Source organism: Ranitomeya variabilis, chromosome 5, assembly GCF_051348905.1.
Source record: "Ranitomeya variabilis isolate aRanVar5 chromosome 5, aRanVar5.hap1, whole genome shotgun sequence".
Lineage (NCBI taxonomy): Eukaryota > Metazoa > Chordata > Amphibia > Anura > Dendrobatidae > Ranitomeya > Ranitomeya variabilis.
Window position 1 is genome coordinate 555,889,319 of NC_135236.1, and position 22,484 is coordinate 555,911,802.

The following is a 22,484-nucleotide window of genomic DNA, read 5'->3' on the forward strand; positions in this document are numbered from 1 at the left end:
TCACAAGCTTTTAAACAGGGCTGAGGACACCGCAGTTCACCCTGGCTGGGAAAGCAGCTTCACTGACCAGCGGTAACCACGATGAGGGCACGGCTAGTCACTGACGCAGCGCTTGCAGCAGCTCATTCACCGGTGGTTCTCAGCCTGGACGATCGCATCTTGGCACCGTCCAGGTTGACAACTATTTATACCCAGACAGGGATTACGGTGTGGGACAAAATGACAGAGAGGTGAGGGATATGGTTGTTTTATTTTTGTTTTATTAAAGGAGACGAGGGATTCAGTGGACTGGTCGTTAGGCGAGTATAACTGTGTTTGTTATTTTAAATAAAAAAGTAAAAGTGTATTTTGTTTTATTGCAAATAAAGGACTTTATACTTCATGTTTGTTTATTTAACATAACTATTGGATTAGTAATGGATGGGTGTCTGATAGATGACTCTCCATTACTAAGCCTTGGGCTTGATGTCACCAAACAATATAAAGGTGACATCAACCCCACAAATATGAACCGCACTTGCCATCACTACAGGGCATGTGGGAAGAGCCAGAATTGGCGCCTCTAATAGATGTGCCTTTTCTGGGAGGCTGCTATTTTTAGGCTGGGGAGGGAGGTCAATATCCATGGTCCCTTACCAGCCTGAGAATACAAGCCCCCAGCTGTCTGCTTTAGCAAGGCTGGTTGTCAAAAATGGTGGGACCCCCCACGCCTTTTTTTATTTATTTAAATAAAATAATAATAATAATAATAATAATAATAATAATAATAATAATAATAATAAAAAAAAAAAAACACAGTTTGGGAGGCCCTCTATTCTTGATAACCAGCCCTGCTGAAGCTGACAGCTAAGGGTTGCAGCCCCGGCTGTGAGTTTGCCTGGCTGGTTATAGAAAATACAGGAGTACTGCTGCTTCTGCTTAGTGCACTGCTGCTTCTCAGGTGCCGGGACAGGTCACACCAATGTCATTAGTGTGAGGGACGTTTCGCAGTCTGTACTGCCGGTAAAATAAGGGACACGTCTACGCCTGGGTCACACGGTCTGTGGAAACATACCGACATGTGCACAGCCACACAGATTTCAATGTGTCTATATGAGAAAACTGTCACCACACATAGCGGACACACCGATGTGTGGAACTGGCCTAAGAGGGTTGTTCGTTCTTCAGATGAAAGTCTGCAGACTTCAGTATAACGGCAGTTTGTTAGGGGCCAGACACAGAAGTGTGGGGGGATTGGCATACTCTGCTCACATCCCGACTAGACGTGCTCATCCTATCAGGTGCACTGGGCAAGGCTGGGCCCGCTAGTCGGGATGTGAGCGGAGCATGCACACAGCACACGGGGGGTGATCGCCCACGGCAACATGGAGGAGGGTGATCGCCCACGGCAACCTGGAGGAGCCTGACCCTTAGGCTACTTTCACACTAGCGTCCTGCACTGCACGTCGCAATGCGTCGTTGTGGAGAAAAGATGCATCCTGCAAAGTTGTCTGTTTTTTGTGCCGAAACTCTGCCCCCTCCTCCCTGGACCTTACAATGGGGCAGTGGAAGCGTCGTAAGGCTACGTTCACATTTGTGTTGTGCGCCGCAGCGTCGGTGACGCAACGCACAACGCAAACAAAAACGCAGCAAAATGCATGCACAACGCTGCGTTTTAAGCCGCATGCGTCCTTTTTTTGGTTGATTTTGGATGCAGCAAAAATGCAACTTGCTGCGTCCTCTGCGCCCAGACGCGTGCGGCGCAAAACGCAAGTGCGACGCATGTCCATGCGCCCCCATGTTAAATATAGGGGCGCATGACGCATGCGGCGACGCTGCGGCGCAGACCGCAAATGTGAACGTAGATTTAGGCTACGTTCACATTTGCGGTCAGCGCCGCAGCGTCGGGCGCCGCAGCGGCGCCGCATGCGTCATGCGCCCCTATATTTAACATGGGGGCGCATGGACATGCGTTGTGCTGCGTTTTGCGCCGCATGGCCGCAAGCTTTGGACGCAAGAAACGCATCAAGTTGCATTTTTTTTGCGTCCAACTTTCGGCCAAAAACGACGCATGCGGCGCAAAACGCAGTGTTTTAGCGTGCGTTTTGCCGCGTTTTTGTTTGCGTTGTGCGCTGCGGCGCCGACGCTGCGGCGCACAACGCAAATGTGAACGTAGACTTAGGCTACGTTCACATTTGCGGTCAGCGCCGCAGCGTCGGGCGCCGCAGCGGCGCCGCATGCGTCATGCGCCCCTATATTTAACATGGGGGCGCATGGACATGCTTTGTGCTGCGTTTTGCGCCGCATGGCCGCAAGCGTTGGACGCAAGAAACGCATCAAGTTGCATTTTTTTTGCGTCCAACTTTCGGCCAAAAACGGCGCATGCGGCGCAAAACGCAGCGTTTTAGCGTGCGTTTTGCCGCGTTTTTGTTTGCGTTGTGCGCTGCGGCGCCGACGCTGCGGCGCACAACGCAAATGTGAACGTAGCCTTAGGCTACGTTCACATTTGCGGTCCTCGCCGCAGCGTCGGGCGCCGCATGCATCATGCGCCCCTATATTTAAGGCTACGTTCACATTTGCGTTGTGCGACGCAGCGTCTGTGACGCAACGCACAACGCAAACAAAAACGCAGCAAAACGCACGCTAAAACGCTGCGTTTTGCGACGCATGCGTCCTTTTTGGCCGAAAGTTGGACGCAAAAAAAATGCAACTTGCTGCGTCCTGTGCGCCCTGACGCGTGCGCCGCAAAAAACGCATGCGTCGCAAAACGCAGCACAACGCATGTCCATGCGCCCCCATGTTAAATATAGGGGCGCATGACGCATGCGGCGACGCAGCGGCGCCCGACGCTGCGTCGCACAACGCTAATGTGAACGTAGCCTAACATGGGGGCGCATGGACATGCGGTGCACTTGCGTTTGGCGCCGCATGCGTCCCTGCGGCGCCCGCGTCGGGGCGCAGAGGACGCAGCAAGTTGCATTTTTGCTGCGTCCGAAATCAATGAAAAAAAAGGACGCATGCGGCGCAAAACGCAGCGTTGTGCATGCGTTTTGCCGCGTTTTTGTTTGCGTTGTGCGCTGCGGCGCCGACGCTGCGGCGCACAACGCAAATGTGAACGTAGCCTTAGGCTACGTTCACATTTGCGTTGTGCGCCGCAGCGTCGGCGCCGCAACGCACAACGCAAACAAAAACGCAGTTGCGTTATGAACAAAAACGCAGCGTTTTGCGCCGCATGCGCCCCCCCAAAGTCTAGACAATTTTTGCAATTTTTTTGGAAAACGCATGCGTCGTACAACGCACCACGACGCAAGTACTTGCGTCGTCTGCGTTGTCAATGCAAATCAATGGGAAAAAAGGCGCATCGACGACGCAAAAGCGACGCAAACACGACGCATGCGTTTTTAAAAAGTCGGCGCCGCAAAAAAAATGCAACATGTTGCGTTTGCCGCGCCCTGACAGGTGCGCCCTAACGCCGCATGCGGCGTACGACGCACCAAAACGCATGACAACGCATGTACATGCGGCGCCATGCGGCCCCAATGTTAAAGATAGGGCCGCACGACGCATGCGTTTTGGTGCGGCGACGACGCTGCGGCGCACAACGCAAATGTGAACGTAGCCTCACTGCTTCCGCTGCCCAAGTCGGGCATTTTCTTCACAGTATGCGTCGGTGCGTCGTCGTACCGACGCTAGTGTGAAGGTAGCCTACACACCACACACAGTCCTGAGCAGCCCCAATGACACACACCACGGGGGGGACGCTGCGTGCCGTCTCCGTACACTGCCGCCAGGGGAACGCGCTGCCTGTCACCGGCCGGCAGGAAGGACAGGAAGTCACCGCACACAAGGCCTCTCACCAGCTGCTGCTTGCGCTGCTTCAGCGGGATATACGGCACGTAGTCGTCGTCTGACAGCGCGTCCTCCTCCTGGTCCGCGGCCCTCTGCAAAGGCACAAGCGCGTTATCACTCAGCTGTATGGGGCTACCGGCAGGCGCGCTCCGCGGCGGGACACTCACCTTCCGGGCCTCACCGCCCTCCATCACACCCGGCGCTCTCACACGCAGCACAGCCGGTAAGCGCTACCGGACACTAGGGAGGGGCGGAGACTATCGGCCACACACCATTTCCTATTGGCCCAGAGGACGGGGATGTGCCGACTACGCGCCGGTGACGTCACTGGCAGCTTCCACTACCTTTAGAACAGCAGATGCTAGACTGTATGGCTGCCTGGTCGGTATGACGTCATTTCTGTCACGTGTTGGTCATCCATCCAGGTGGGAACATTGTGAAGAGCGTCCCATCGGCAGTGACAAACTGCAGGCGAGAAGGGGCGAAGGGCAGCGCCATGTCTGTGGTGGGATGTGTGGGTGTACGTCCTGGGAGTTGGGGCAGGTCTGATGGCATTTGGTGGGTGCATAATGCTGGAAGGAATGTCTGTGGTGGGAGCCGGGGTGAAACTGCTACTGCGCATGCGCTGGCATCTCCCCGCGGTCATGACAACTGGAGGACGTCTTTTCTGTCACGTGACCACCACGTGATACGGCACCTGTGATGACGCACTTCCGGGGTTCCGAGCTAGCACGTTAAAGGCAAGGTTGAGCCTAGAGTGTATGGGCTCCTTCCAGGTCCTGACTGCAGCCCATACACTCTAGCCGGCTCACTGTGAAGATGCTAGACTGTATGGGCTCCTTCTAGGTATATATTCTTGAAGATAGCAGACTTTATAGGTTGCTGCCTGGCCCTGACCGCATGACACTAGAATGTATGGACTCCTTCAAGGTATAAATTATTAAAGCCAGCAGAATATATGGGCTCCTGCCAGGTCCTGACTGCAGCCCATACAGTCTAGCCGACTCACTGGTGAAGACACTAGAGTCTAGTGACTAGACTGTACGGGCTCCTGTCAGGTATATATTATTGTAGATATAGACTGTATGGGCTCCTGTCAGGTATATATTATTGTAGATACAGACTGTACGGGCTCCTGTCAGGTATATATTATTGTAGATACAGACTGTACGGGCTCCTGTCAGGTATATATTATTGTAGATATAGACTGTACGGGCTCCTGTCAGGTATATATTATTGTAGATACAGACTGTACGGGCTCCTGTCAGGTATATATTATTGTAGATATAGACTGTACGGGCTCCTGTCAGGTATATATTATTGTAGATACAGACTGTACGGGCTCCTGTCAGGTATATATAATTGTAGATACAGACTGTACGGGCTCCTGTCAGGTATATATTATTGTAGATACAGACTGTACGGGCTCCTGTCAGGTATATATAATTGTAGATACAGACTGTACGGGCTCCTGTCAGGTATATATTATTGTAGATATAGACTGTACGGACTCCTGTCAGGTATATATTATTGTAGATATAGACTGTACGGACTCCTGTCAGGTATATATTATTGTAGATATAGACTGTACGGACTCCTGTCAGGTATATATTATTGTAGATATAGACTGTACGGGCTCCTGTCAGGTATATATTATTGTAGATATAGACTGTACGGGCTCCTGTCAGGTATATATTATTGTAGATATAGACTGTACAGGCTCCTGTCAGGTATATATTATTGTAGATACAGACTGTACGGGCTCCTGTCAGGTATATATTATTGTAGATACAGACTGTACAGGCTCCTGTCAGGTATATATTATTGTAGATATAGACTGTACGGGCTCCTGTCAGGTATATATTATTGTAGATACAGACTGTACGGGCTCCTGTCAGGTATATATAATTGTATATATAGAATGTATGGGCTCCTGTCAGGTATATATTATTGTAGATACAGACTGTACGGGCTCCTGTCAGGTATATATAATTGTAGATACAGACTGTACGGGCTCCTGTCAGGTATATATTATTGTAGATATAGACTGTACGGGCTCCTGTCAGGTATATATTATTGTAGATACAGACTGTACGGGCTCCTGTCAGGTATATATAATTGTAGATACAGACTGTACGGGCTCCTGTCAGGTATATATTATTGTAGATATAGACTGTACGGGCTCCTGTCAGGTATATATTATTGTAGATATAGACTGTACGGGCTCCTGTCAGGTATATATTATTGTAGATACAGACTGTACGGGCTCCTGTCAGGTATATATTATTGTAGATACAGACTGTACGGGCTCCTGTCAGGTATATATTATTGTAGATACAGACTGTACGGGCTCCTGTCAGGTATATATTATTGTAGATACAGACGGTACAGGCTCCTGTCAGGTATATTACTGTAGATACAGACTGTACGGGCTCCTGTCAGGTATATATAATTGTAGATATAGACTGTATGGGCTCCTGTCAGGTATATATTATTGTAGATACAGACTGTACGGGCTCCTGTCAGGTATATATTATTGTAGATACAGACTGTACGGGCTCCTGTCAGGTATATATAATTGTAGATACAGACTGTACGGGCTCCTGTCAGGTATATATTATTGTAGATATAGACTGTACGGGCTCCTGTCAGGTATATATTATTGTAGATATAGACTGTACGGGCTCCTGTCAGGTATATATTATTGTAGATACAGACTGTACGGGCTCCTGTCAGGTATATATAATTGTAGATACAGACTGTACGGGCTCCTGTCAGGTATATATAATTGTAGATACAGACTGTACGGGCTCCTGTCAGGTATATATTATTGTAGATACAGACTGTACGGGCTCCTGTCAGGTATATATTATTGTAGATACAGACTGTATGGGCTCCTGTCAGGTATATATAATTGTAGATACAGACTGTACGGGCTCCTGTCAGGTATATATTATTGTAGATACAGACTGTACGGGCTCCTGTCAGGTATATATAATTGTAGATACAGACTGTACGGGCTCCTGTCAGGTATATATTATTGTAGATATAGACTGTACGGGCTCCTGTCAGGTATATATTATTGTAGATATAGACTGTACGGGCTCCTGTCAGGTATATATTATTGTAGATACAGACTGTACGGGCTCCTGTCAGGTATATATAATTGTATATATAGAATGTATGGGCTCCTGTCAGGTATATATTATTGTAGATACAGACTGTACGGGCTCCTGTCAGGTATATATAATTGTAGATACAGACTGTACGGGCTCCTGTCAGGTATATATTATTGTAGATATAGACTGTACGGGCTCCTGTCAGGTATATATTATTGTAGATACAGACTGTACGGGCTCCTGTCAGGTATATATTATTGTAGATATAGACTGTACGGGCTCCTGTCAGGTATATATTATTGTAGATATAGACTGTACGGGCTCCTGTCAGGTATATATTATTGTAGATACAGACTGTACGGGCTCCTGTCAGGTATATATTATTGTAGATACAGACTGTACGGGCTCCTGTCAGGTATATATTATTGTAGATACAGACTGTACGGGCTCCTGTCAGGTATATATTATTGTAGATACAGACGGTACAGGCTCCTGTCAGGTATATTACTGTAGATACAGACTGTACGGGCTCCTGTCAGGTATATATAATTGTAGATATAGACTGTATGGGCTCCTGTCAGGTATATATTATTGTAGATACAGACTGTACGGGCTCCTGTCAGGTATATATTATTGTAGATACAGACTGTACGGGCTCCTGTCAGGTATATATAATTGTAGATACAGACTGTACGGGCTCCTGTCAGGTATATATTATTGTAGATATAGACTGTACGGGCTCCTGTCAGGTATATATTATTGTAGATATAGACTGTACGGGCTCCTGTCAGGTATATATTATTGTAGATACAGACTGTACGGGCTCCTGTCAGGTATATATTATTGTAGATACAGACTGTACGGGCTCCTGTCAGGTATATATAATTGTAGATACAGACTGTACGGGCTCCTGTCAGGTATATATTATTGTAGATACAGACTGTACGGGCTCCTGTCAGGTATATATTATTGTAGATACAGACTGTACGGGCTCCTGTCAGGTATATATTATTGTAGATATAGACTGTATGGGCCCCTGTCAGGTATATATTATTGTAGATACAGACTGTACGGGCTCCTGTCAGGTATATATTATTGTAGATACAGACGGTACGGGCTCCTGTCAGGTATATATTATTGTAGATATAGACTGTATGGGCCCCTGTCAGGTATATATTATTGTAGATATAGACTGTACGGGCTCCTGTCAGGTATATATTATTGTAGATATAGACTGTACGGGCTCCTGTCAGGTATATATTATTGTAGATACAGACTGTACGGGCTCCTGTCAGGTATATATTATTGTAGATACAGACTGTACGGGCTCCTGTCAGGTATATATTATTGTAGATACAGACGGTACAGGCTCCTGTCAGGTATATATTATTGTAGATACAGACTGTACGGGCTCCTGTCAGGTATATATTATTGTAGATACAGACTGTACGGGCTCCTGTCAGGTATATATAATTGTAGATACAGACTGTACGGGCTCCTGTCAGGTATATTACTGTAGATACAGACTGTACGGGCTCCTGTCAGGTATATATAATTGTAGATACAGACTGTACGGGCTCCTGTCAGGTATATATTACTGTAGATACAGACGGTACAGGCTCCTGTCAGGTATATATCATTGTAGATACAGACGGTACAGGCTCCTGTCAGGTATATATTATTGTAGATACAGACTGTACGGGCTCCTGTCAGGTATATATTATTGTAGATACAGACTGTACAGGCTCCTGTCAGGTATATATTATTGTAGATACAGACTGTACGGGCTCCTGTCAGGTATATATTATTGTAGATACAGACTGTACGGGCTCCTGTCAGGTATATATTATTGTAGATACAGACTGTACGGGCTCCTGTCAGGTATATATTATTGTAGATACAGACGGTACAGGCTCCTGTCTGGTATATTACTGTAGATACAGACTGTACGGGCTCCTGTCAGGTATATATAATTGTAGATACAGACTGTACGGGCTCCTGTCTGGTATATTACTGTAGATACAGACGGTACAGGCTCCTGTCAGGTATATATCATTGTAGATACAGACGGTACAGGCTCCTGTCAGGTATATATTATTGTAGATATAGACTGTATGGGCTCCTGTCAAGTATATATTATTGTAGATACAGACTGTACGGGCTCCTGTCAAGTATATATTATTGTAGATACAGACTGTACGGACTCCTGTCAGGTATATATTATTGTAGATACAGACGGTACAGGCTCCTGTCAGGTATATATTATTGTAGATACAGACTGTATGGGCCCCTGTCAGGTATATATTATTGTAGATACAGACTGTACGGGCTCCTGTCAGGTATATATTATTGTAGATACAGACTGTACGGGCTCCTGTCAGGTATATATTATTGTAGATACAGACTGTACGGGCTCCTGTCAGGTATATATTATTGTAGATACAGACGGTACAGGCTCCTGTCTGGTATATTACTGTAGATACAGACTGTACAGGCTCCTGTCAGGTATATATTATTGTAGATATAGACTGTATGGGCTCCTGTCAAGTATATATTATTGTAGATACAGACTGTACGGACTCCTGTCAGGTATATATTATTGTAGATACAGACTGTACGGGCTCCTGTCAGGTATAATTGTAGATACAGACTGTACGGGCTCCTGTCAGGTATATATTATTGTAGATACAGACTGTACGGGCTCCTGTCAGGTATATTACTGTAGATACAGACTGTACGGGCTCCTGTCAGGTATATATAATTGTAGATACAGACTGTACGGGCTCCTGTCTGGTATATTACTGTAGATACAGACGGTACAGGCTCCTGTCAGGTATATATCATTGTAGATATAGACTGTACGGGCTCCTGTCAGGTATATATTATTGTAGATACAGACTGTACGGGCTCCTGTCAGGTATATATTATTGTAGATACAGACTGTACGGGCTCCTGTCAAGTATATATTATTGTAGATACAGACTGTATGGGCTCCTGTCAGGTATATATTATTGTAGATACAGACTGTACGGACTCCTGTCAGGTATATATTATTGTAGATACAGACTGTACGGGCTCCTGTCAGGCATATATTATTGTAGATACAGACTGTACGGGCTCCTGTCAGGTATATATTATTGTAGATACAGACTGTACGGGCTCCTGTCAGGTATATATTATTGTAGATACAGACTGTACGGGCTCCTGTCAGGTATATATTATTGTAGATATAGACTGTACGGACTCCTGTCAGGTATATATTATTGTAGATATAGACTGTACGGGCTCCTGTCAGGTATATATTATTGTAGATACAGACTGTACGGACTCCTGTCAGGTATATATAATTGTAGATACAGACTGTACGGGCTCCTGTCAGGTATATATTATTGTAGATACAGACTGTACGGGCTCCTGTCAGGTATATATTATTGTAGATATAGACTGTACGGACTCCTGTCAGGTATATATTATTGTAGATATAGACTGTACGGGCTCCTGTCAGGTATATATTATTGTAGATACAGACTGTACGGACTCCTGTCAGGTATATATAATTGTAGATACAGACTGTACGGACTCCTGTCAGGTATATATAATTGTAGATACAGACTGTACGGGCTCCTGTCAGGTATATATTATTGTAGATACAGACTGTACGGACTCCTGTCAGGTATATATTACTGTAGATACAGACTGTACGGGCTCCTGTCATGTATATATAATTGTAGATACAGACTGTACGGGCTCCTGTCAGGTATATATTATTGTAGATACAGACTGTACGGGCTCCTGTCAGGTATATATTATTGTAGATACAGACTGTACGGGCTCCTGTCAGGTATATATTATTGTAGATAGACTGTACGCGCTCCTGTCAGGTATATATTATTGTAGATACAGACTGTACGGGCTCCTGTCAGGTATATATTATTGTAGATACGGACTGTACGGACTCCTGTCAGGTATATATTATTGTATATATAGAATGTATGGGCTCCTGTCAGATATATTACTGTAGATATACTGTAGACTGTACGGGCTCCTGTCAGGTATATATTAGTGATGATATCAGAATGTATGGGCTCCTGTCAGGTATATATTATTGTAGATACAGACGGTACAGGCTCCTGTCTGGTATATTACTGTAGATACAGACTGTACAGGCTCCTGTCAGGTATATATTATTGTAGATATAGACTGTATGGGCTCCTGTCAAGTATATATTATTGTAGATACAGACTGTACGGACTCCTGTCAGGTATATATTATTGTAGATACAGACTGTACGGGCTCCTGTCAGGTATATATTATTGTAGATACAGACTGTACGGGCTCCTGTCAGGTATAATTGTAGATACAGACTGTACGGGCTCCTGTCAGGTATATTACTGTAGATACAGACTGTACGGGCTCCTGTCAGGTATATATAATTGTAGATACAGACTGTACGGGCTCCTGTCTGGTATATTACTGTAGATACAGACGGTACAGGCTCCTGTCAGGTATATATCATTGTAGATATAGACTGTACGGGCTCCTGTCAGGTATATATTATTGTAGATACAGACTGTACGGGCTCCTGTCAGGTATATATTATTGTAGATATAGACTGTACGGGCTCCTGTCAGGTATATATTATTGTAGATACAGACTGTACGGACTCCTGTCAGGTATATATTATTGTAGATATAGACTGTACGGGCTCCTGTCAGGTATATATTATTGTAGATACAGACTGTACGGACTCCTGTCAGGTATATATAATTGTAGATACAGACTGTACGGGCTCCTGTCAGGTATATATTATTGTAGATACAGACTGTACGGACTCCTGTCAGGTATATATAATTGTAGATATAGACTGTACGGGCTCCTGTCAGGTATATATTATTGTAGATACAGACTGTACGGGCTCCTGTCAGGTATATATTATTGTAGATACAGACTGTACGGGCTCCTGTCAGGTATATATTATTGTAGATACAGACTGTACGGACTCCTGTCAGGTATATATTATTGTAGATACAGACTGTACGGGCTCCTGTCAGGTATATATAATTGTAGATACAGACTGTACGGGCTCCTGTCAGGTATATATTATTGTAGATACAGACTGTACGGGCTCCTGTCAGGTATATATTATTGTAGATACAGACTGTACGGGCTCCTGTCAGGTATATATTATTGTAGATAGACTGTACGCGCTCCTGTCAGGTATATATTATTGTAGATACAGACTGTACGGGCTCCTGTCAGGTATATATTATTGTAGATACGGACTCCTGTCAGGTATATATTATTGTATATATAGAATGTATGGGCTCCTGTCAGATATATTACTGTAGATATACTGTAGACTGTACGGGCTCCTGTCAGGTATATATTAGTGATGATATCAGAATGTATGGGCTCCTATTAGGTATATATATCAGTGACGGTATCAGAATGTGTGGGCTCCTGTCAGGTGTATATTAGTGATGATATCAGAATGTATGGGCCTCTGTGAGGTATATATTACAGTAGTGATGATATCAGAATGTGTGGGCTCCTGTCAGGTATATATTAGTGATGATATCAGAATGTATGGGCTCCTATCAGGTATATATATTAGTGATGTATCAGAATGTATGGGCCCCGGTCAGGTGTATATTAGTGATGATATCAGAATGTATGGGCCCCTGTCAGGTATATATTACTGATAATATCAGAATGTATGGGCCTCTGTGAGGTATATATTACAGTAGTGGTGATATCAGAATGTATGGGCCCCTGTCAGGTATATATTAGTGATGGTATCAGAATGCATGGGCTCCTGTCAGGTATATATTAGTGATGATATCAGAATGCATGGGCCCCTGTAAGGTATATATTAGTGATGATATCAGAATGCATGGGCCCCTGTCAGGTATATATTAGTGATGGTATCAGAATTTATGGGCCCCTGTCAGGTATATATTAGTGATGATATCAGAATGTATGGGCCCCTGTCAGGTATATATTACTGATAATATCAGAATGTATGGGCCCCTGTCAGGTATATATGCTGCGATTGTTCTCTTATGCTGATTCGGCATGAAAAAATAATCACAGATGTGATCTGCCCCATAGATTAACACTGGTCCGAGTGCCATGCGATGCTTTCTCACATAGCGCTCGTCCGTATTCTACGCTAGTGTGACCCCGGCCTTAAACTTATGAAGCGACACAGACCACCTGCAGTTCAGCCACCATCAATATTTAAATTACAAGTTTTTCACCATCCAAAAAAATGCTAATTTTAACCTAGTTCCTTAGGTTTCTTAAAGGGAACCTGTCACCAGGTTTTCCCCATACATACCGTATATACTCGAGTATAAGCCAACATTTTCAGCCCACTTTTTTGGGCAGAAAGTGACCCTCTCGGCTTATACTCGAGTCATTGTTGGCGGAGGGGTCGGCGGCTGTCACATACTCACCTGCTCCTGGCGCGGTCCCTGCATGTCCGATGGTCTCCGGGCAGCTCTTCCTGTGTTCAGCGGTCACGTGGTTCCGCTCATTAAAGTAATAAATATGGACGCATATTCATTACTTTAATGAGCGGAACATGACCGCTGAACATAGGAAGATGCTGCTGGCTCCCGGAGACCATCTGACAGTGAGAAGCTGCCAGGGACCGCGCCGGGAGCAGGTGAGTATGACGGGGGGAGGTGAGCATTGCGCAATACTCACCTCTCCCCGTTCCACCGCAGGGCGCAGCTCTGTCTTCCGTCCTCTGGCTATGGCTGTTCAGGTCAGAGGGCACAATGACATAGTTAGTGTGCACGCCACCCGCTGCCTGAACAGTCAGTGCAGAGGATGGAAGACAGAGCAGCGCGCAGCGGTGGAATGTGGAAGGTGACTATCGCAAGTGCCGGGGGCCTGAGCGAAGAGAGGTATGTGATTTTTTTAATTTTAATCGCAGCAACAGCATATGGGGAATAATGTGTGGAGCATCTTATGGGGCATAATCAGTGGAGCATCTCATGGGGCATAATCTATGGAGCATCTTATGGGGCCATCAACCTTTATGCAGCATTGTACAGGGCAAAAGTTTCTATGAAGCATCTCATGGGGCCATTAACATTTGTGCAGCATTATATGGGGCATATTTTAATATGGAGCATCTTATGGGGCCATAATGAACAGTATGGAGCATTATATGGGGCTCCTGATTCAATATGGATATTCAAAAACACTTAACCTACTGATGTCTCAATTAATTATACTTTTATTGGTATCTATTTTTATTTTTGACATTTACCGGTAGCTGCTGCATTTTCCACCCTAGGCTTCTACTCGAGTCAATAAGTTTTCCCAGTTTTTTGTGGCAAAATTAGGGGGGGTCGGCTTCTACTCGAGTATATATGGTATGTCCCTAAGCCAATGTGCATAATGTAAATAACTTCTTATACTCACCTACGGGGCGGTTCGGTGTTATGTTTGGCGCTGGTCTTCATCCGGCGCAGTCCTTCCCGTGGATGATGTGTTCTACATCATCAACACAACCTCCCTCATCACGCTTCTGTGCAGGAACATTTCTCTGCCGAGCACAAAGCAAAGTACTGCAAAGGGCAGAAAGAAGTGCACTTGCAAAGGAGCGCGATGGAAGACACCGTGTGGATGACATAGGACGCGTCATCGACTCAAAGAAAGAAGGATGGTGATAGAAGAGAAGGCACCGGATTAAGACTAGTGAAGCCCATTGGATGGGGCTAGGCAAGTCTAATATGCCACTATCTTAAGGGCAAACAGATAGTGGTTGTGCTTTATAAAATGCTGTATATAAAAGGGTATACAGGCAGTTGGCCTACTATATATACACAGCATTCTAGAATGCTGTATATACGTGCATATAGATATGGGGGTTGTACTTTATATGGGGAGGGGGGGGGGACAGAAACAATGATTGAATAACCTGTAGTACGTGAACGGCTATAGTGCAAGAAAATATAGGGTACTTGGTTAACACGTTTTTTTGATAAAAGAAAATTGGGGATAAATGTAAGGTCATGCACTTGGGTAGAAGTAATAAGATGTATAACTATGTGCTTAATTCTAAAACTCTGGGCAAAACCGTCAATGAAAAAGACCTGGGTGTATGGGTGGATGACAAACTCATATTCAGTGGCCAGTGTCAGGCAGCTGCTACAAAGGCAAATAAAATAATGGGATGTATTAAAAGAGGCATAGATGCTCATGAGGAGAACATAATTTTACCTCTATACAAGTCACTAGTGCGACCACACTTAGAATACTGTGTACAGTTCTGGTCTCCGGTGTATAAGAAAGACATAGCTGAACTGGAGCGGGTGCAGAGAAGAGTGACCAAGGTTATTAGAGGACTGAGGGGTCTGCAATACCAAGATAGGTTATTACACTTGGGGCTATTTAGTTTGGAAAAACGAAGGCTAAGGGGTGATCTTATGTTAATGTATAAATATATGAGGGGACAGTACAAAGACCTTTCTGATGATCTTTTTAATCATAGACCTGAGACAGGGACAAGGGGGCATCCTCTACGTCTGGAGGAAAGAAGGTTTAAGCATAATAACAGACGCGGATTCTTTACTGTAAGAGCAGTGAGACTATGGAACTCTCTGCCGTATGATGTTGTAATGAGTGATTCATTAATTAAATTTAAGAGGGGACTGGATACCTTTCTGGAAAAGTATAATGTTACAGGATATATACACTAGATTCCTTGATAACGCGTTGATCCAGGGAACTAGTCTGATTGCCGTATGTGGAGTCGGGAAGGAATTTTTTTCCCCATGGTGGAGTTACTCTTTGCCACATGGGGTTTTTTTTGCCTTCCCCTGGATCAACATGTTAGGGCATGTTAGGTTAGGCTATGGGTTGAACTAGATGGACTTACAGTCTTCCTTCAACCTTAATAACTATGTAATTGCAAAAGCAATCCCACCACTTCATGGTGAACCTAATTGGGACAGTCCTAACTAATATTAAAAACCTTAATATACACTGCTCAAAAATATAAAGGGAACACTAAAATCCCGCATCCTAGATATCACAGAATGAAATATTCCAGCTCTAAATCTTTATTCATTACATAGTGGAATGTGTTGAGAACAATAAAAGCTCAAAAAGAACAACGTAAATTACAACTAATATAGCACGGAGGTCTGGAGTTGGAATGATGCTCAAAATCAAAGTGGAAAATGAAGTTATAGGCTGATCCAACTTCAGCGGAAATATCTCAAGACAAGGAAATGATGCTCAGTAATGTGTGTGGCCTCCGCGTGCGTGCATGATCTCCCTACAATGCCTGGGCATTCTCCTAATGAGGCGGTGGATGTTATCCTGAGGGATGTCCTCTCAGACCTGGAATAAAGCATCTGCCAACTCCTGGCCAGTCTGTGGTGCAACGTGACATTGGTGGATGGAGCAAGACATGATGTCAAAGATGTGCTCGATAGGATTAAGGGCTAGTGGATGGGCAGGCCAGTCCTTAGCATCAATGCCTTCATCTTGCAGGAACTGCTGACACACTCCAGCCACATGAGGTCTGGCATTGTCATGCATCAGAAGGAACCCAGGGCCCAATGCACCAGCATGTGGTCTCACAAGGGGTCTGAGGATCTCATCTCGGTACTTAATGGCAGTCAGGCTACCTCTGGCGAGCACATGGAGGACTGTGCGGCCCTCCAAAGAAATGCCACCCCACACCATTACTGACCCACTTCCAAACCGGTCATGCTGAAGGATGTTGCAGGCAGATCTCTCTCCATGGTGTCTCCAATCACGTCTGTCACATGTGCTCAGTGTGAACCTGCTTTCATCTGTGAAGAGCACAGATAGTGAATTTGCCAATCCTGCTCTGTGGCAAATGTAAAGCGTCGTGCACGGTGTTGGGCTGTGAGCACAACTCCCATCTGTGGTCATCGGGCACTCAGACCATCCTCATGGAGTCGGTTTCTAACCGTTTGTGCAGACACAGACACACGTTAAAACAACGCATGCGGAGGCATCCGCTTGGCCTGCGTACCCAATATTAAAGATAGGGTATGCAGGATGCATGCAGACGTAGGCAGAACTGAATGAAGAGTTGTGGCAGTGAGCGGGGCTTAGGCTACTTTCACACTAGTCCGTCGGTACGGGCAGTCGCAAACCGTCGGCTCGACGGACAGTGTGTTATGTAGAACAACGTGGGCAGCGGAGGCAGTTTTACAACGCATCCGTGGCCCATTGTGAGTTCCGGGGAGGAGGGGGCGGAGTTTCGGCCGCGCATGCGCGGTCGAAAATGGCGGACTCGACGCACAAAAAACGTTACATGGAACGCTGTTTTGTGCCGACGGTCCGCCAAAACACGACGCATCCGTCGCACGACGGATGCGACGTGTGGCAATCCGTCGCTAATGAAAGTCTATGGAGAAAAAACGCATCATGCAGACAACTTTGCAGGATGCGTTTTTTCTCCAAAACGACGCATTGAGACGTGCGTCACACGACGCTAATGTGAAGGTAGCCTTAACGGAGGAAGAAGGCTGCCGTCCGCAGCCCTGCCGAACGCTGGTGTGAAACCAGCCTAAGGCTGTTAATATAGCACCTTACATGTAATACACAGATACATCATGGGCTTGTCCTGCCCTAAGCATGAAATGAAAGGCTAAAATACAATGTGGAGACTTAATCAGAGCAATGTTTTATTTACATTCAGAACTGGTTTACGAGGAACAAATTGCCATTTCCCACAGAAATCTCAGACTTTAGATATACATTAGATATAGAAACATTTCTAATTTGATAAAACTGCATTTTTTTGCATTGAATAACTTTCTGCCTTTGCTTGTTTCATTTTATGCATTTCTAAAGTATTGTAAAACTGTAATATGCTGTTGGTGCCTGCGGGCTGGACTGTCGGTTTGGTATGTGGCTCTGTTCCTCCCAGGCCTGCCTCCGATGTCTGAGGTTTCGGTGTCCCAGACCAGAGATCATAATACCGGCCTTGAATTGTGAAGGACACGGCAGCCGACCCTGAGAAAGATCCAAGGTGGGAAAGCCCCATCATGTCGAAGAGAGTCTGCTAGATCCAGGCCTAGCAGACCAGTGCTGGTGGTTCATGGATGCCAGGAGGGGGCTGGCCTAAAGGAAGGTCTCGTCTTTTCCTGGCGGGTCAGAGAGTTGTCCCGTCGGTTTTTTGGACAGAACATTTCCAAAACAACCAAAATTGAACAGCAGATCTCTTGGGAGGCAGACTTTAGTCCTCTGTTGCAGAAGCGAAGTACTCTTAAACTGATAGGCGCAGAGTAGAACGCACTAGAAAGTTGGCGTGCATGATTGTTCAGGACGCTGGCGGTGTGGACCGGCCACCAGAGAAGGCTTAGACCGAAGCCTGGATATTTTAAGAGCAGGGTCCCAGGAGCCCCTGGAAAACATGGAGGCTGCATGAATAGGAAGGTTTCCCCAGTAGATGTCCATATTGCTCTGGGGCAAACTAGGACATATTTGTCCTGTCCTTTCCATTTTTTTTTTTTTTTTTAAAGTAGCCCCCTCACTGCCCGGTAGGATATACCTGTCCTGAAGATCACAAATCCTTCTTCGCAGACCGATGATGAAGATGATCATGGAATAACCTGGACGCAGACCTTTCGGCGACTGGCACTTAACGGATTCGTCTTCCCTCCCTACTCTATCTGGCTCTAGGGGGGCAAGAGGGTAGGGGGATTCGTGGCATGGTCTGTCCTCTGGGGAACCACAAACAATCTTGATGTGTTAGGGCCTTGCCTCGTAGACCACAGATGATACGGTAGTGACAATTCTAGGTGGGAGATTAGAGTGACAATTGCACTGTCGCCCTCAAAAGCCGTATCTGAAAAAAAAAATTAAAAAGAAAAAGGAAAATCGTTAATAAAAAACCCCCCAAAACATAAGTCAGAAACTGGGCTGGGTGGTCCAGACCCATGTCTGCCTCCTACTGACATTAAGCTAAAAAGGATTAGCTTCGTGCCAGTTGGTGGGGTAGCCTACTCTACAGGGAAATACCAAAATTTTTTTTTTGCATAGCATAAGCAGCATACACTCATTTTTTTTGTGTACCCCAATGAAGCATTAGCCCCCCCACATCAACCAGATGGCCACACAGCATAACCTCGCTCCCCCCAGTCAGAAACCTCTACCTCACATTAACCAGCGGACCCCACAGGATAAATCCAAAGCCCACCAGACATTCCCTCCCCTCAAGCGTAAATCCAAATATGACGCCCCCTGCCCCAACCATAAATCCCATCAGACACCCCCCCAATCGAACGCCACCCCAGCTTAAACTCTCATCGGACGTCAAACCCCCATCGGACGTCCAACCCCCACAAACCCCCATCGGACGTCCAACCCCCACAAACCCCCATCGGACGTCCAACCCCCACAAACCCCCATCGGACGTCCAACCCACACCGGACGCGGAACCCCCCCACCCAGCACAAACCCCCAGATGCAGACCCCCCACCCAGCACAAACCCCCAGATGCAGACCCCCCACCCAGCACAAACCCCCATCAGACGTGGACCCCCCACCCAGCACACACCCCCTTCGGACGTCCAACCCCCACAAACCCCCATCGGACGTCCAACCCCCCCACCCAGCACACACCCCCTTCGATGTCCACCCCCCACCCAGCTTAAACCCTCTTCAGCCCCCCCAAACCCAACCCATAAGCAGGTCACCCCCCAATAAAAGGGATCCCCCAGTAAGCAGCAGGTCAACCCCAATAAAAGGGTTCCGTCTGTAAGCAGCAGGTCGTCCCCAAATCCCACCACGGGATCCCCCCTAATAGCCAGCAGCAGGTCGCCTCCCCACATTCCACGACAAGCAGGTCGCCTCCCCACATTCCACGACAAGCAGGTCGCCTCCCAACATTCAAGGACAAGCAGGTCGCACCCCACAAGCAGGTCGCCCTCAAATCTCACCACAGGGGTCCCCCCAATAGCCTGCAGCAGGTCACCCCCCTCACATGCAGGTCTCCTCCCCACATCCCACCACAAGCAGGTCACCCCCACATCCCACCACAGGGGTCACCCAATAGCTTGCAGCAGGTCTCCCCCCACAAGGGTCCCCCCCAATAGACAGCAGGTCACGCCCTCCCAAAACCCGACCACAAGCATGTCGCCCTCAAACCCCACCACCAGGGTCTCCCCAATAGCCAGCAGCAGGTCGCCCCCACTAAAAGGGGTCCACCCCGTAAGCAGCACGTCACCTCCAAACCCCACCACAGGGGTCCCCCCAATAGCCAGCAGGTCACCCCCAAACCCCACCACAGGGGCCCATCAATAGCCATCAGCAGGTCACCCCTCCACAAGCAGGTCGCCCCCACTAAAAGGAGTCCCGCAACAAGCAGGTCGCCTCCCCAAACCCAACCATAAGCAGATTACCCTCACTAAAAGGGGTCCCCCGCACGCAGGTCGCCCCCAAATCACACCACAGGGGTCCCACCATAGGGGTCACCCGAATAACTAGCAGCAGGTCTCCCACCCCAAACAGGTCACCCCATAAGCAGCGGAGCCCCCCAAAATCCTACCGCAAAGGTCCCCCACAATAGCCAGCAGCAGCGGAGCCCCCCTAAATCCCACCGCAGGGGTCCCCCACAATAGCCAGCAGCAGCGGAGCCCCCCAAAATCCCACCGCAGGGGTCCCCCACAATAGCCAGCAGCAGCGGAGCCCCCCAAAATCCCACCGCAGGGGTCCCCCACAATAGCCAGCAGCAGCGGAGCCCCCCAAAATCCCACCGCAGCGGTCCCCCACAATAGCCAGCAGCAGCGGAGCCCCCCAAAATCCCACCGCAGCGGTCCCCCACAATAGCCAGCAGCAGCGGAGCCCCCCAAAATCCCACCGCAGCGGTCCCCCACAATAGCCAGCAGCAGCGGAGCCCCCCAAAATCCCACCGCAGCGGTCCCCCACAATAGCCAGCAGCAGCGGAGCCCCCCAAAATCCCACCGCAGCGGTCCCCCACAATAGCCAGCAGCAGCGGAGCCCCCCAAAATCCCACCGCAGCGGTCCCCCACAATAGCCAGCAGCAGCGGAGCCCCCCAAAATCCCACCGCAGGGGTCCCCCACAATATAGCCAGCAGCAGCGGAGCCCCCCAAAATCCCACCGCAGGGGTCCCCCACAATATAGCCAGCAGCAGCGGAGCCCCCCAAAATCCCACCGCAGGGGTCCCCCACAATATAGCCAGCAGCAGCGGAGCCCCCCCAAAATCCCACCGCAGGGGTCCCCCACAATATAGCCAGCAGCAGCGGAGCCCCCCAAAATCCCACCGCAGGGGTCCCCCACAATATAGCCAGCAGCAGCGGAGCCCCCCCCAAATCCCACCGCAGGGGTCCCCCACAATAGCCAGCAGCAGCGGGGCCCCCCAAAATCCCACCGCAGGGGTCCCCCACAATATAGCCAGCAGCAGCGAGGCCCCCCAAAATCCCACCGCAGGGGTCCCCCACAATATAGCCAGCAGCAGCGGAGCCCCCCAAAACCACACCGCAGGGGTCCCCCACAATAGCCAGCAGCAGCGGAGCCCCCCAAAATCCCACCGCAGGGGTCCCCCACAATATAGCCAGCAGCAGCGGAGCCCCCCAAAACCACACCGCAGGGGTCCCCCACAATAGCCAGCAGCAGCGGAGCCCCCCAAAATCCCACCGCAGGGGTCCCCCACAATATAGCCAGCAGCAGCGGAGCCCCCCAAAACCACACCGCAGGGGTCCCCCACAATAGCCAGCAGCAGCGGAGCCCCCCAAAACCACACCGCAGGGGTCCCCCACAATAGCCAGCAGCAGCGGAGCCCCCCAAAATCCCACCGCAGGGGTCCCCCACAATATAGCCAGCAGCAGCGGAGCCCCCCCAAAACCACACCGCAGGGGTCCCCCACAATAGCCAGCAGCAGCGGAGCCCCCCAAAATCCCACCGCAGGGGTCCCTTACAATAGCCAGCAGCAGCGGAGCCCCCCAAAATCCCACCGCAGGGGTCCCCCACAATAGCCAGCAGCAGGTCCCCCAAATCACACAAGGGTCCCCCTCAATAGCCAGCAGCAGCGGAGCCCCCCAAAATCCCACCACAGATCGCTCCCCACACAGACAAGAAGGTCGACCACCACAGGGCCTCCCCCCAATAGCGATCAGCAAGTAGCATTTTTTCACCCTGAAACCACTGACCTCCATGGCGTCCACTAGCTGTCATGCTGCTTTCCTCTGCCGCCTTGGTAAAAAGAGAATACGCCCATGATGTGAACTCAGAACACGCCCCCTCCCGATAGGACACGCCCCCGGAAATGACGTCACACCTGGAAGGAGCCCATACACTCTAGCATCTACCTTAAAGGCAAGGTTGTGGCTAAATCCCAGTCGGCTAAAGGCCCAGGTCCTTCTGTGCACTGGGATTTCGCTTTCTCACACAGAGGCGGCTATTTCCCAGTTGGCAGAGGGACCAGGTCCTTTAGCCGACTTGGATTTCGCCTGCTCTATATAAGAATGCTAAATCCCAGTAGATAGAAGGACCCTTATTGTATATGGATATAT

At 48.0% G+C, this 22,484-nt stretch overlaps 1 protein-coding gene and 1 long non-coding RNA gene across 2 annotated transcripts in view; both read right to left on the reverse strand.

The window, feature by feature from the left end:
• DDX41 (DEAD-box helicase 41) overlaps positions 1 to 4,239 on the reverse strand; it is a 31,270-nt gene extending 27,031 nt beyond the window's left edge. The window contains exons 1-2 of the mRNA XM_077265931.1: positions 3,996 to 4,239; positions 3,837 to 3,920 (exon numbers count right to left, since the gene is read on the reverse strand). Of these exons, the coding sequence (XP_077122046.1) occupies positions 3,837 to 3,920; positions 3,996 to 4,019 (108 nt within the window). The 5' untranslated portion in view covers positions 4,020 to 4,239. The remainder of the gene's footprint in view (positions 1 to 3,836; positions 3,921 to 3,995) is intronic.
• Positions 4,240 to 17,608: 13,369 nt separating this feature from the next.
• LOC143773836 (uncharacterized) lies at positions 17,609 to 22,276 on the reverse strand. The gene is made up of 2 exons (XR_013215390.1): positions 22,122 to 22,276; positions 17,609 to 18,798 (listed from the first exon to the last, which is right to left on the reverse strand). It is a non-coding gene; the product is annotated as an uncharacterized LOC143773836 (long non-coding RNA).
• Positions 22,277 to 22,484: the final 208 nt, after the last annotated feature.